This window comes from Bombina bombina, chromosome 1 (genome assembly GCF_027579735.1).
Source record: "Bombina bombina isolate aBomBom1 chromosome 1, aBomBom1.pri, whole genome shotgun sequence".
NCBI lineage: Eukaryota > Metazoa > Chordata > Amphibia > Anura > Bombinatoridae > Bombina > Bombina bombina.
In genome coordinates, this window is record NC_069499.1 from 1,541,095,817 (window position 1) to 1,541,111,744 (window position 15,928).

Here is a 15,928-nt window from a genome sequence, read left to right on the forward strand (position 1 = left end):
ATAGACAGAGCAGAAATCTGTCCCTTTAGCGAACTAGCGGATAAACCCTTTTCTAAACCCTCTTGTAGAAAAGCCAATATCCTAGGAATCCTAACCTTACTCCATGAGTAACTCTTGGATTCACACCAATATAAATATTCACGCCATATTTTATGGTCAATTTTTCTGGTCACAGGTTTCCGAGCCTGTATTAATGTATCAATAACCGAATCCGAAAACCCACGCTTTGATAGAATCAAGCGTTCAATTTCCAGGCAGTCAGCCTCAGAGAAATTAGGTTTGGATGGTTGAAAGGACCCTGAATTAGAAGGTCCTGCCTCAGAGGAAGAGACCATGGTGGACAGGACGACATGTCCACTAGGTCTGCATACCAGGTCCTGCGTGGCCACGCAGGCGCTATCAGAATTACCGATGCCCTCTCCTGTTTGATCCTGGCAATCAGTCGAGGTAGCAACGGAAATGGTGGAAACACATAAGCTATGTTGAAAACCAAAGGGGCTGCTAATGCATCTACCAGCACCGCTCCCGGGTCCCTGGACCCGTAACAAGGAAGCTTCGCGTTCTGGCGAGATGCCATGAGATCCAGATCTGGTTTGCCCCAACGACGAATCAGTTGAGCAAATACCTCCGGGTGAAGTTCCCACTCTCCCGGATGAAAAGTCTGGCGACTTAGGAAATCCGCCTCCCAGTTCTCCACGCCTGGGATGTAGATCGCTGACAGGTGGCAAGAGTGAGACTCTGCCCAGCGAATTATCTTTGAGACTTCTAACATCGCTAGGGAACTCCTGGTTCCCCCTTGATGATTGATGTAAGCCACAGTCGTGATGTTGTCCGACTGAAATCTGATGAACCTCTGTTCTGCTAACTGAGGCCAAGCTAGAAGAGCATTGAATATTGCTCTTAATTCTAGAATGTTTATTGGATGGAGTGTCTCCTCCTGAGTCCATGATCCCTGAGCCTTCAGGGAATTCCAGACTGCTCCCCAGCCTAGAAGGCTGGCATCCGTTGTTACAATCGTCCAATCTGGTCTGCGAAAGGTCATTCCTTTGGACAGATGAACCGGTGACAACCACCAGAGAAGAGAATCTCTGGTCTCCTGGTCCAGATTTAGCAAAGGGGACAGATCTGAGTAATCCCCGTTCCATTGACTTAGCATGCATAGTTGCAGTGGTCTGAGATGCAGGCGCGCAAATGGCACTATGTCCATTGCCGCGACCATTAAGCCGATTACCTCCATGCACTGAGCTACTGATGGGCTTGGAATGGAATGAAGGACACGGCAAGCATTGAGAATCTTTGATAACCTGGACTCCGTCAGGTAAATCTTCATCTCTACAGAATCTATAAGAGTCCCTAGAAAAGGAACCCTTGTGAGTGGTAACAGAGAACTCTTTTCCACGTTCACTTTCCACCCATGCGACCTCAGAAATGCTAGAACTATCTCTGTATGAGACTTTGCATTTTGAAAACTTGACGCTTGTATCAGAATGTCGTCTAGGTACGGAGCCACCGATATGCCTCGTGGTCTTAGTACCGCTAGAAGTGAGCCCAGAACCTTCGTAAAAATTCTCGGGGCCGTAGCTAACCCGAAGGGAAGAGCTACAAACTGGTAATGCCTGTCTAGAAAGGCAAACCTTAGGTACCGATAATGATCCTTGTGAATCGGTATGTGAAGGTAAGCATCCTTTAAGTCCACTGTGGTCATATATTGACCCTCTTGGATCATGGGTAGGATGGTTCGAATGGTTTCCATCTTGAACGATGGGACCCTTAGGAATTTGTTTAAGATCTTTAAGTCCAAGATTGGTCTGAAGGTTCCCTCTTTTTTGGGAACCACAAATAGATTTGAGTAAAATCCTAGTCCCTGTTCCGTTCGCGGAACTGAGTGGATCACTCCCATGACTAAGAAGTCTTGTACACATTGTAGAAATGCCTCTTTCTTTGCTAGGTTTGTTGATAACCTCGACAGATGGAACCTCCCTTGTGGAGGAGAGGTTTTGAAATCCAGAAGGTATCCCTGAGATATAATCTTCAACGTCCAGGGATCCTGCACATCTCTTGCCCAAGCCTGGGCGAAGAGAGAAAGTCTGCCCCCCACTAGATCCGTCTCCGGATAGGGGGCCCTGTCTTCATGCTGTCTTAGGGGCGGGAGTAGGCTTTCTGGCCTGCTTGCCCTTGTTCCATGACTGGTTGCCTTTCCAACCCTGTCTGTAACGAGCAGTAGTTCCTTCCTGTTTTGGAGTGGAGGAAGTTGAAGCTGCTCCTGCCTTGAAGTTACAAAAGGCACGAAAATTAGACTGTTTGGCCTTTGGTTTGGCCCTGTCCTGAGGAAGGGCGTGGCCCTTAACTCCCGTAATGTCAGCAATAATTTCCTTCAAGCCGGGCCCGAATAAGGTCTGCCCTTTGAAAGGAATGTTAAGTAGTTTAGATTTGGAAGTTACATCCGCTGACCAGGATTTAAGCCAGAGCGCCCTGCGCGCCTGTATGGCGAATCCGGAATTTTTAGCCGTAAGTTTGGTTAAATGCACTACGGCATCTGAAACAAACGCATAAGCCTGTTTAAGGGTTCTAACTTTGCTCAAAGCCTCGTCCAATGGTGCTGTGCGAATCGCCTCTTCCAGAGACTCAAACCAGAATGCCGCTGCAGCCGTGACAGGCGCAATGCATGCAAGAGGCTGCAATATAAAACCTTGTTGAACAAACATTTTCTTAAGATAACCCTCTAATTTTTTATCCATTGGATCTGAGAAAGCACAGCTATCCTCCACCGGGATAGTGGTACGTTTGGCTAAAGTAGAAACTGCTCCCTCCACCTTAGGGACCGTCTGCCATAAGTCTCGTGTGGTGGCGTCTATAGGAAACATTTTTCTAAATATCGGAGGAGGGGAAAAAGGCACACCGGGTTTATCCCACTCCTTACTAATAATTTCTGTAAGTCTTTTTGGTATAGGAAAGACGTCAGTACACACCGGTACCGCATAGTATCTATCCAACCTACACATTTTCTCTGGAATTGCCACCGTGTCGCAATCATTCAGAGCCGCTAACACCTCCCCTAGTAACACACGGAGGTTCTCAAGCTTAAATTTAAAATTTGAAATTTCTGAATCCGGTCTCCCCGGATCAGAACCGTCACCGACAGAATGAAGCTCACCGTCCTCATGTTCTGCAAATTGTGACGCAGTATCAGACATGGCTCTCGTGTCATCAGCGCGCTCTGTCCTTAACCCAGAGCTATCGCGCTTGCCTCTTAATTCGGGCATATTATATAATACTTCTTTCATAACATTAGCCATATCATGTAAAGTGATTTGTAAGGGCCTAGATGTACTTGGCGTCTCAATCTTACGCATCTCCCGGGAGACGCAGGTACTGACACGTGAGGAGAATTAGGCGGCATAACTTCCCCCTCGTTGTCTGGTGATAGTTTCTCTATCGGTACAGATTGACTTTTATTCAAAGCAATATCAATACAATTGGTACACATCATTCTATTGGGCTCCACATTGGCTTTTGAACATGATGAACAAACAGTTTCCTCTGAATCAGACATGTTTAAACAGACTTAGCAATGAAACTAGCAAGCTTGGAAATCACTTTCAATAAGTTTACAAGCAATATAAAAAACGCTGCAGCGCTTTAAAAAATACAGATATAGTTAAACAATTCTTAACAAGAAGTGTATTATTAGCAGAGGATTGCACCCATTAGCAAAAGGATGATTAACCCCTCAATACCCAAAACGGATCAAACGGATATCAATTAAGATTTAACGCTTTTAATCACAGTCAAACACACTGTCACAGATCTGCTGTGACTGATTACCTCCCTCAAAAATGAATTTTGCAGACCCCTGAGCTCTCTAGAGACGTCCTGGATCAAGGAGGAAGAAGCTAGAATTTTAACTGCGCAACAAGGCGCTAAAACAAGGTCCCTCCCACTCCTATTACAACAGTGGGAGCCCTGATATAACGGTTTCTATGCAGAAAATATATATTAGCCATGTGGAAAAAAATCATGCCCAAAGAGATTTATCACCAAAGTACCTCACAAAAACGAATAACATGCCAGTAAACGTTTTATTAAAAAACAACATTTTCAATGTCATGCAAAGTTATCACTAAGCCTGCTACCAGTCGCTACCACTGCAGATAAGGCTTAAGTATTATTTCAGTTTTAACAGCATTTTCTCAGTCAAATTCTAGTCCCTAGAAAATAACTCGACTGCGCATACATTTATCAGCCTGATACCAGTCGCCACTACTGCATTTAAGGCTGTACTTACATCATACGGTAACAGCAGTATTTTCTTAGTCAATTCCATTCCCAGAAAATAATGTACTGCACATACCTCATTTGCGGAGGACCCCGCATGCTATTCCCAGTTTCTGAAGTTACCCCACTCCTCAGAATGTCGAGAACAGCCAGTGGATCTTAGTTACGCCTGCTAAGATCATAGAAAAAAAACGCAGGCAGTTGCTTCTTCCAAATACTGCCTGAGATAGAAAAACAGCACACTCCGGTGCCATTTAAAATAACAAACTTTTGATTGAAGAATAGTTAGGTAAAAACTCCAGCTCATCTCGCGACCTCCTTCTTTGTTGATGGTTGCAAGAGAATGACTGGATATGACATGTGAGGGGAGGAGCTATATAGCAGCTCTGCTTGGGTGATCCTCTTGCAACTTCCTGTTGGGAAGGAGAATCTATCCCATAAGTAATGGATGACCCGTGGACTGAACACACTTAACAAGAGAAACATAAATATCTTTCCTTAGCCAAATGCTTACTAAGTTTGGAATGTCCTGAACTAGCAAGCAGGACAAGGTAGTGACATGATAAAGACCTTCTAAATGGGGTGCCTTTCAACCATCTCTGTTTCTATGTCATCAAATCCCTAAGTACATCTCTCGGAAAACCCCAAGACCTCAAGAGGCTCCCTTACCTATGATATTCAAAGTGAAGCAAAGCTGTTAAATTAGAGAAGTTCATCCACTTATTATTTTCATAAAGGTCTCTGACAGCTACTATCTGAGATGAAGACCATAAATATGTATGTGTTTTAGGGAGGGATCAAAGAATGCTCATCAAGCTATATAAAGGGGAGGGGTGCGGTGAAATTCCACATGTCTTATAGAGTCACAGAACTTTAATGTTCCTAGAATAATTGGGTAATTTAATTCTTAGGGGTAGATTTAACAAGCTGTGGATGCTGCAATCTACCCTCAAAGTTTCCGGTTTGCCGGAAACATAAGTTAAGAAGCAGAGGTCGTAAGACTGCTGCTCCTTAACTTCTCCACCACCTTTTAGGTGGCGACTGCAATCATCCCGATTTGATACGTTCGGGATGATTGACACCTCCAGCTAGCGACCGATTCACTGCAAATGTGCAGGGGGTGGCATTGCACAAGCATTTCACAAAAAAATGCTTGTGCAATGTTAAATTCCACACCGTATGCTGTCAGCATTTAGCGATTTCGGATGGACATGTCTACCCAGCATTTAATAAATCAACCCCTTAATCTTAACGGCAATAAGATGGGACCCAGAGTAAATCCTCTAATTGAAGACCCGGTGGGAGTAGAGCTCGCTCCACCTCTTGCCATCGGTATGTCAGACTAGTAATAACCCCAATATAATAGGTGGGACATCTGGCAGCATCATGATATACCAGAAGGTTTGGAAGGGCCAACCCTCCCTTTCCAAAAGACCTTTATAAAGTAGACTAAGTATGTGGCTTCTTCCCTTTCCAGATATATGTGGAGACCATACCCTGAAGTCTATTAAGGATAGCTTATGGGATGCAAAATAATAAAAAGGTTAATTTGGTGAGTTTTTTTTTTTGTTTTGTGTTTTTTTGTGAGGGTTCCCCACGCCTACAGAAAAGCAAAATCTCTAAGATCAGATAGAAAGTAGTTTATGAAGTAAGCAATTAACAGTTTTGTTGCATCATTTCACAAGTAACAATTAATATCAAGGATAAACAATTTCTTATTGTGCTATTGCTTGCATAGAACTTGTTAAGGGGTTAAACACATATTTCATGGCTACACTACACACATACGTCCCTGATTAGCTCAGTAGCTGTGTTTACGTCCAGACCACTAGTGCATTGGCCTTTTGCGGGTATTAAAGGACCATCAAATACAGTAGAATTACATAAAGACAATGCAGTCACACTCTTAATTTTAAAAGAGCAATAGATATTATCTAACAAATGTATCATGTGACAGCTATCAGCCAATATATACACTGTGATCTCTTGCACATGCTCAGTAGAAGATGGTGCCTCATAAAGGGCCAGATTACAAGTGGAGTGCTTTCATGAAAGCAATATTTGCGCTTCACAATGTAATACCAACGCACGCTAATGTGCGCTGGTATTCCAAGTTAACAGCATTGTGCTCACGAGAACGTGCTTCCATAGGTTCAAATCATTGACGACATCAGAACCTTGCGCAGCGAAGGGGTAAGTAGCGCAGCGATGGCAGCATATGTTTAAATATATGTGTATATAAATATATATGTATATAGTCATATACTTATATATTTACTGGGAACACACAGTTCCCATAGACCGCAATGTAAAGACACTTTTCAGTGCCGTTTTTTTATTTTCTAACACCCCACTCCTACCAACTTTAGACCCCAAAAACTCCTTAGTGCAGTTTTTTATTTTTAAAAAAATGCAATATTTTTTTAAATCAAAAACTACAATGCCCTCTATTTTGAGGTCATTTTGTGCACTTTTAGAAAATTAACCAGAAAATTTTCTGATTGCTAATTGTTAACGCAAGCTCATGGTAGCAATAAACAGCCACTTGTAATGGCATATTAATTATCGTGCGCCTGCAAATTGGCAAATTGTGATAACTTAGCGCTCTACTTGTAATCTAGCCCAAAATGTGAATACACAAAGACTGTGCACAATTTGATAATGAAAGTAAATTGGAAAATCTCCTGAAACTGCCTGCTTTATCTGAATCATAAAACTTTTTCTAGTTTTGCAGAAATCTGATCTAGAATACAAAACTGTGTGGTAAATTGATATCTCAAAGAAAAAGTGGCTGCATCTTTTACTATCTACAATATAAGAATATATACGAACCTCATACCATAAGGTGATAGGCAGCTTCCTAACACATGATGACCACAGGATAATATTTTAGAAGCCTTTAAGGGATAGTTAACACCTTGTAATTAGACAGTTTTGTTATGTTGCTATAGAATAACATATCAGCCAAGTCGAAACACTTACAGAACAAATTAACATCTTTTTAGCAGCAATTGTTTTTCAATAGACAAACTCCACTCACCATTTGCTTTATTCAGAGGAACCCGCATGATGACAGCAAGGCACAGTTATTTTAATTTAAAATGCATTGTTTTACAGTTGTTATATTGATAAAACAAATTAGCGACATATATGTAGCAGGTTTAGCCTTTAATGTTCTGAGAATAAGAAAATCATACACGTTCAAAGCTGAATTACATTCTAAGGAATTAAATAATTAAGTATATTGCCAAAAATGTCAGGGTGTTAACTGTCCCTTTAATTTTATGACTGAAAAACACAAACAATGTCTATATTTTTAATTCTGCTTTTACTGGGGCCATAAAAACTAGAGCAAAAGGCTGACAGTTAGCCATGCTTGCTGTCATCATTAAAGAACATAATGGCAAGATTTGTTGCATTGAAATAATGGCGTTGCTTCAATCTCCCAAAAGTTAATAATTTCTCAATGTGAAGAATAGGTTTTACTTTACAGAATAACATCATTTGAAAACAAAAAAGTAAAAAATTTGAAAAAAAACAAACAACAATTGCCTTTTTACCACGCATTTCACACCCTAACAAGAGTTCTATTATTGGCACCAGATCAAGATCCACTGGAATTTTCGACCATAACCTCAAAGAATAAGCTCTTGCTTATAAAAACATAATTACAGAGAAAAATCACATTTTTAAAAATGAAAATACTGTAACTTAAAGTGATTGTAAACTTAAACTATTCTCTCAACAATATTTGCAATAAAAAAAGTAAATGATGGGCACTTTCATTCATCAAAATCATTGTAGACGCTAAAATATATAATCACCCTTTCATTATGTTATACATTCCACCCACCATTCCTCTGCCCGCAATGCATAGTCTATTTCTGTGTAAAATTATGAATCACTCTGTAGCCAATCATAACAAAGCACCTGTTTTGACGTCAAAGGGGGCGCAATACAATTGGCTACAACATGATTCATCATTTTACACAGAAATAGACTATACGTTGCGGGTAGAGGAACGGTGGAATGTATAACAAAATGAAAGGGTAATATTTTTTATATTATTTAGCGTCTACAATGATTTTGATGAATGAAAGTGCCTATCATTTACTTTTTTATTACAAATATTGTTGAGAAAATTGTTTAAATTAACTAAATACAGACACTTTGCCAAATGGGTTTTCTAGATGTTGCAGATGTAATTTTTGAGTTTTCGCTTTTCTAGAGGTTATCTTTTGTTGCGCGATATAACATGTAACTGGTCAATGTATACAATTAAATATGTAAATTGTAGAAATGCCCTTTAAAAGAGATATGAATAGAGCCTTGATGAATCCAGACCATTGTATAATAAATACAGCCAATATGTATTAACTGCTTTTTTTCAGTGCATTTTATCCAAGAGCAAAACCAATATTCCATAAAAAAAAAAATTAGGAGTCCAAAATGCACAATTTGTAAGTTTATCAAATCCTGTTAAAAATATTTCTAAGTAGTAATTTGGATTGTGATTACTTTGAATGTTTTTTGTTGGGACAAGAAACAATAGGAAAGAAAAGTGATTCTGTTCATGTCCACATTGAGCTCATTGAGAAATGTTTTCATGGCGATATTTATTGTAAGATAGATTGTTATAGACCTCATGCAATAAATAGTGCAATAACATGATCCAGCACATATGAATATTTTAATTTCACTATTGCTGTCCCTTAACTTTTTTTATGAAGCCAGGAAATAATGACGTTTATAAAGTGCAACGCGCACGCTGATACAAAACCTATGACGACAACTAAGAGATGCCCTTTAAAACAGTCCAAAATCAGACTTAACAGCTTTTGAAAGGGAAACGTTGAAAAAAATAACACGTGAAACGCGTTTCTCTCAGTGCAAAAGTATTGGAGTTGTTTACTTGGCGCAAATCCACCATAAAACCTTTATGAAAACAGGATTTTTAATACATTGTAAAAGTTTCAAATTTGAAAACAATTTGTAACATGGCTTCATAATCAACAAGAAACGCAACCAGTGAGTAGCAGCTTGGAATAAAGCCATGATCTTGATGCTTTTATATGAATAAAGAAATCCTCACAGTGAAATATTTGCAAAGCAATTCACCAGATTTAGTCTGGCCCTGGACATGGAGAGAATAATGCTCACTTCATAGACAGTAAGTTTAGGGTGACTTGACAAATCACAGTTCAAAGGATATCAAGTGTCCACCTGATCTCACCCCAGTTATGCTCCCCTAATCCATGCACCAATCATGGATATGCACAGTGGGAATACAACACTGGCTCTGCAACGGCTCTAATAATCTCATACACCTCAAATCAGCCATTTGATCAATCAACCCACATCAGACCTCAGATCAAACCCTTAACCCTGCAACACCTCTGTCTGACCTATGCCCTCATCAGCAGAGCTGGGACTTCTTGTCACTGATGCATCCATTGTAAATTACTGATTTTATTTAACTTCTCCTCACTTATCCACCCCTGGATATGCCTTGACCTTAACATGCATGCATATACCTACCATAAGGGAGTCCACAGGCAGATGTATACAACTTAATCGCGCACTCATATCTTCTCTCTTGGGCACTTCCTGAAGAAAAATAATAGAAACATAATTATTAAAGATTTCCAGCAAATAACCAAAGTAATGGTGAGATAACAAACAAATCACATTTATAGTTCAAGAGCAATCAAAATCCGGTTTCCAATTAAATTTTCTTTCATGATTCGAATAAAGAACACAATTCTAAACAACTTTCCGAAATACTTCTATTATCTCATTTTCTTCACTCTCTTTGTATCCTTTGTTGAAAAGGATTCCTAGGTATGCTCAGGAGCTGGAAGCTAGCTGCTGATTGGTGGGTGCACATACATAGCTTTTTTAACTGGCTTACCCAAGCATTCAGCTAGTTCCCAGTAGTGCATTGCTGTACTTTCAACAAAGGATACCAAGAGAATGAAGCAAATCAGATAACAGAAGTAAACTGGAAAATTGTTTAAACTTACATGTTCTAGCTGAATCAGAAAAGAAAAAAAAATGGGTTTAATTTCCCTTTAAGTAGCCAACAGCCACATGGCAACAGCTATTAAACACACATCAAAGTAAAAGGGCTAGATTGCAAGTTGTACAATCAAAAAATTTAATCGAAGCCATGCTCTTTAGGTGATGCTAAATTAGGGCATATTGTACATATAAGGATAGATTACGAGTTGCGCGCTGACTGTTGCGTTGTGAGCGAAAAAAAGGGTTTATCACGGCTGTGGGCAAGCATTGGAAGTAGGGCACGAAAGTAAACGTGTTTACTTTAATTTAATTAAATGCGTTTCGGAATAGAAGAACTTCAGCGATCTGGTTAACAGTTACGGGAGTCACAAAAGTTGCACAAAACACATCGAAAATTACATTTAAAGGTACAGTTACACTCATAATAACACTATCTAATAAAATATTATTTTTATTTTTAAATTGCAAAAAAACATTATAAGGGCTCAAAGATATGAGGTCTCCGGTGTAAGAAAAAAAGATTAAAGTAAAGTGTCCAGAATCCTTTAGGCTTGATAGGTGCACGTTATAGGGTTCTGCATTAAACCAGAAAACTGCAAATCATTCAAGGAAATAGCAGCACCATTCCTTAAAGGGACATGCCACCCACATTTTTTCTTTTATGATTTAGAAAGAGAATGCAATTTTAAACATCTTTCTAATATACTTATATTATCTAATTTGTTTTATTCTCTTGATAGTCTTTGATGAAAAGCATATCTAGATATGCTCACTAGCTGCTGATTGGTTGCTGCACATAGAAGCCTTGTGTGATTGGCTCACCATGTGCATTGCTTTTTCTTCAACTAAGGATATTTAAAAAATGAAGCAAAATAAATAATGGAAGTCAGTTGTAATGTTGTTTAAATTTCTATTCTCTATCTGAATCATGAAAGAAAGATTTTGGGTTTAGTGGCCCTTTAACTTCCTTGAATGATTTGCAATTAGAAAAAGGGCTGCCAAGGGCTTTAACATAGAGATACATACATACACGTCTAAATATGTATATGTATATATGTGTGTGTACATATTTATTTCTACAGCGAGAGGGAGGGAGGGAAGGAGAGAGGGATCCACTACTTATGCAGTGGGTGGTGTGGTGGAGTGTATTCTATGAAATTCAATGCTGCACAGTGATTGCTTGATCAGTGCAGGTACTCCTTCATTGCTTCCCCTGATTGGCCACACCAAAGAAATAAGAAAAGCAACACTCAATAGGCTTTACAAGTGGTGTGTTCATAGACTGCAAAACAGACCTAGTAAAATGCTGGTTTTCATTTTTTTAAGATTTATTTTGTTTTCAGTTTTTTTTTATTTTATTTTAAGGTAACTTTAGGTATTTGGAAAGCAATCTGTGTGATTCTGTGGTTGGGCAGATTGCAGGCTAGATTGTGTCGGGATGCGCATCTATAATGAGTTGAAAGTAAAGTTAGTGCGGGAGCAAAAAAGTAGAATTCGAACACGTTAACGTATTCCCCCCACAGATTCAAATCAGCCAATAGAATGAGAGCTGCTTAAATCCTATTGGCTGATTTGAACATCGTTACATTGTATCATGTCCGCTCGCACAATAACAAATTGACCCCCTGATCTCTGGTTAATTTTCTGAGTGCTAATTGCTACTGCGAGCTCGCTGTAGCAATAACCGGCCACTTGTAAAGGCTGATTATTTATCGGGCGCCCATAAATGTGCGAATTTGCCCGTTAATAGACGTGCAATAAATGAGCGCTCCACTTGCAATCTAGCCCTACATTGGGTAACTGGTTATTAAAGGATATAGTAAATTCTGAATTAAACATTCATCATGAGAATGACATTTTAAACAACTTTCCAATTTACTTCTATTGTCTAATTTGCGTAGTTCTCTTGGAATCTTTTGTTAAACATATCCTCAGCAGCAGCAATGCACTAAAGGGAGCTATAGCACCCGATTGGTGGTTGCACATATATGCATCTTGTCATTGGTTCAACCAATGTGCTCAGCTAGCTCCCAGCAGAGCATTGCTGCTGAAATAATGAGTAAAAGATAAACTTGATAATAGAATTAAACTGTAAAGTTGATTAAAATGTTATCCGAGTAATTAAATAATTATTTGGGGTTTCATATAGGGGAGCACTATATCTGATTATCAGGCTTATGATAGAAACGTTACATTTACCAAGACGAATAAGACACTACAGACACGTAACTCAGCGCTAACGAGTTAATTAGATATTGCAATTAAATTATTGAGATCAATTGCTTTTATCAGTCTTCCGAATGATTTCTTTATCTCATCAGTTATTTCAAGCTTCAACATTCTATGAAACTGCTCTGCTGAATAATCTATAACTTTTTTAAATTCATTAACTGATAAAAAAAAAAAATCAAACTATTTTACTATAAACATCAAAAGTATTATCTGTATGCTATTTTATGCCATTTATGTTTTTAATTTATATGATTATTTATCTCATATCCTTTCTAGACTAAATGGAAAAGTGTCACAGTGTTGGATACATTTATTTTTCTACTACTGTACTGTAATGATATTTCTGCTTCCTTTTGTGGTGTTAGAGTTTGTGGATCCTATATAATTTGCATGGAAGCTAAAAAGCGATACAATTTACATTTTTATTGCCATTATCCCTTTTGCGAATAATAGGTTAAAGGTACCTGTTTAAAAAAAATAGCTGATAGAAGGACTGACTTATTAGACCTATTAGAGTAAAGGGTCATTAAAGTCATTGCCTATTTGCATCAAAAATGAATCAAAGCATTGCGGGAAGCTTTTAAAAGATTGAGTGAATCTTATCTAATTTTCTGTGGCCAGTTAGAGACAGATTTAAATGAGGTTGTGCACTAATAAGGCAATTACGGTGCAGCATGTTGCGGTCCAGGGCTCGCAGTTTAACAGAATACACTCTACTCTCCCTGATGGAGTGGAAACTACAATTTTACAATTTAAATTACAGAAAAACAGTCAAAAGAAATTATGAAAACACATTTGTTTTGTTTTTTTCTATACAAAATTAAACAAATTGGGGAGCGCAAAATTGGGCAAGCACGATATTTGCACTCGACTCACTAATACCAGCGCACGCAAATGTGCGCTGGTATTACAAGTAAAGCGCAATGCAAATGCGACTTCACATTCATATTACATGGCAGCTTTGTACTCACGAGAGCAAGCTTCCATAGGCTACAGTGGGAGAATCAATCTGATGTTGATAGACACGGCACAGAACCTAGCGCAGCGAAGGGGGTAAGTCACACAGCGTTGGGCAGCATATTTAAAATATATATGAATGTATAAATATATATGTATGTGTTTATATGTGTATATACACATATTAACACATATACAGTATATATAAGCATATACATATATATTTACAGTTTAAACACAGTCCCCATAGACAGTGTAAAGGCACTTTTCAGTGGTGTCTTTTTTTCTAACACCCTACACCCGCACACTTTAACCCCTTATAACTGCTTTGTGCAGTTATTTAAAAAAAAAAATAAAGATGATCATAATTTTTAATTTAAAAAATAATCAGTACACTTTATTTTGGGGGAAACTGGGGGACATGCATGTATTTTATTAACCAGAGGTCTGACCTCGCCCTCCTTCTTCCCTTCTGTTCACCGGAAATAGTGCGGTCTAGACCGTGCTATTAATAACACAATCCCCATAGAAAGACCAGCGACGTGAAGGGTACGTCGCTGGTCCTTAAGGGGGTAATCCCTACAAAAACATTTAAATGGAAAATAAAAAGATCACCTCGGTCTGGAATCCTTCAACAAGAATGGCCACTAACAAGTTAAACAGAACGTAGTTCCCAAAAGTCATCAGGGCAATAAAATAAAGAGCTGCCCATGAAGAGGTGGATGCCATTCCGTTATACAGAACCTTGTTCCAGTCTTCCTGGGTTAGGATCTGCGAGAGAAAGGAACATCAGAGAAACAACTATTAAGAGAGAAAAAAACTCTTGCATTAAAATTGAGATATCTGAAGTCTACAAAAGGTATTGGATACTTTATAGCACAAGTTCACTAGGACCTCCACACTGGTAAATGTGAAAAGGAAGGAGAATAATCAATAAACTCTCTTATTAAGTGCTCAGTTTGCAGAATAACACACAGGATTACTAGACTCCAACAGATTATAATGTACAAAAAAATGCATGAAAAGTTGCATAGGCTTCGTTTGTCCCAAAGCATTAAAGGGACATGAATCTGAATATTTTTCTTTTGTGATTCAGACTATACCATTTTAAAAAAAAGTTTCCAATTTACTTCTATTATCAAATTTGCCTCATTCCCACGATATTCTGTGCTGAAGCAATAATTAAGTAGATGTCTAGAGCACTATATGGCAGGAAATAGAGCTGCCATCTAGTGCTCTTCAAAATGGATAACATTCTTGCAAAACTGTTGCCATATAGAGCTCCAGAAATGGGCCGGCTCCTAAGTAAGAAATTGAAGACAAATTGATAATAGAAGTAAATTAGAAAGTTGTTTATAATCGCATGCTCTATCTGAATGATAAAAGAAAAAATGTGGGTTCTCCTGACACTCCCATCTACACGACTTCTCCAGACTGGCCCCTATTTTGTGGAACTTTCTGCCTCGCTCCACAAGACTCTCACCTAGTTTTGTAAGTTTCAAGCGCTCCCTAAAGACTCTACTGTTCAAGGATGCATACAACCTACACTAACCTTTCCTAACCCCAGTTCCTCTCCTACGTTGTTATCATATTGAACCCCCTTAGCATGTAAGCCTATGAGGCCAGCTGTTTGCAGATCACCGTTATAAGAGCTGACTACAACAGTGCGACTCTTGACAGGGCCCTCTACCCATTTGTTCCCTATAAATGTTACCTTGTATACCGCTTATGTTTATAGCGCTGCCGAATCTATTGGCGCTCTACAAATAACTGATAATAATAAAAACAATATCCCTTTAAATAACTTGACTGGTGTATAGTGAAAAAAACTTCCATTTTCTCCATGTTTAGATACTTCTTCATTTATTTTACAAGTGCACAAAAAACTTTTAAGGTTCAAGTCTAACACTACTCTCATTTTGCATTTAACACTGAGCAACTTGTTTGTTTGTTTGTTTGTTTGTTTGTTTGTTTTTTTGAGGGGTTAACAAAAAAATTAGCATCTTGAGTATGTTGCTTAACACTTAGAACCCAATGGTATAACATAATTGTTTTGTATGTGCCACCTTCTCTGGAGATCGACTAAGGCACAAATTACATGCAAATATCTATTAGAATATTTAATAAACATGTTATTTTACATCTATGTCAGATTTCCAAGCTTGGTTAATATTTTTGTATGATTTAAAACAATATTTCTTTCCAATGGCATGGAGAGTCCACAAATCCATTCTAATTACTAGTGGGAATTCAGCTCCTGGCCACCAGGAGGAGGCAAAGAACAGACGAGCAAAGCTGTTAAGAATCACTTACACTTCCCATAAACCCCCAGTCATTCTTGGCCTTGTACATCAGGAGGATGTGCAAAGATGGTGTCTGAAGATATTAATCTTTTAATGGGTACTTTTCCCTGCAAGCAAGGATTGGGGCTATGCTGTGTCCA

The 15,928-nt window shown here is 38.6% G+C and overlaps 1 protein-coding gene across 1 annotated transcript in view; it reads right to left on the reverse strand.

Moving 5' to 3' along the window:
* Positions 1-15,928, reverse strand: part of CACNA1G (calcium voltage-gated channel subunit alpha1 G) — a 686,261-nt gene that overhangs the window by 288,532 nt on the left and 381,801 nt on the right. The window contains exons 13-14 of the mRNA XM_053708713.1: positions 14,101-14,256; positions 9,814-9,882 (exon numbers count right to left, since the gene is read on the reverse strand). Of these exons, the coding sequence (XP_053564688.1) occupies positions 9,814-9,882; positions 14,101-14,256 (225 nt within the window). The remainder of the gene's footprint in view (positions 1-9,813; positions 9,883-14,100; positions 14,257-15,928) is intronic.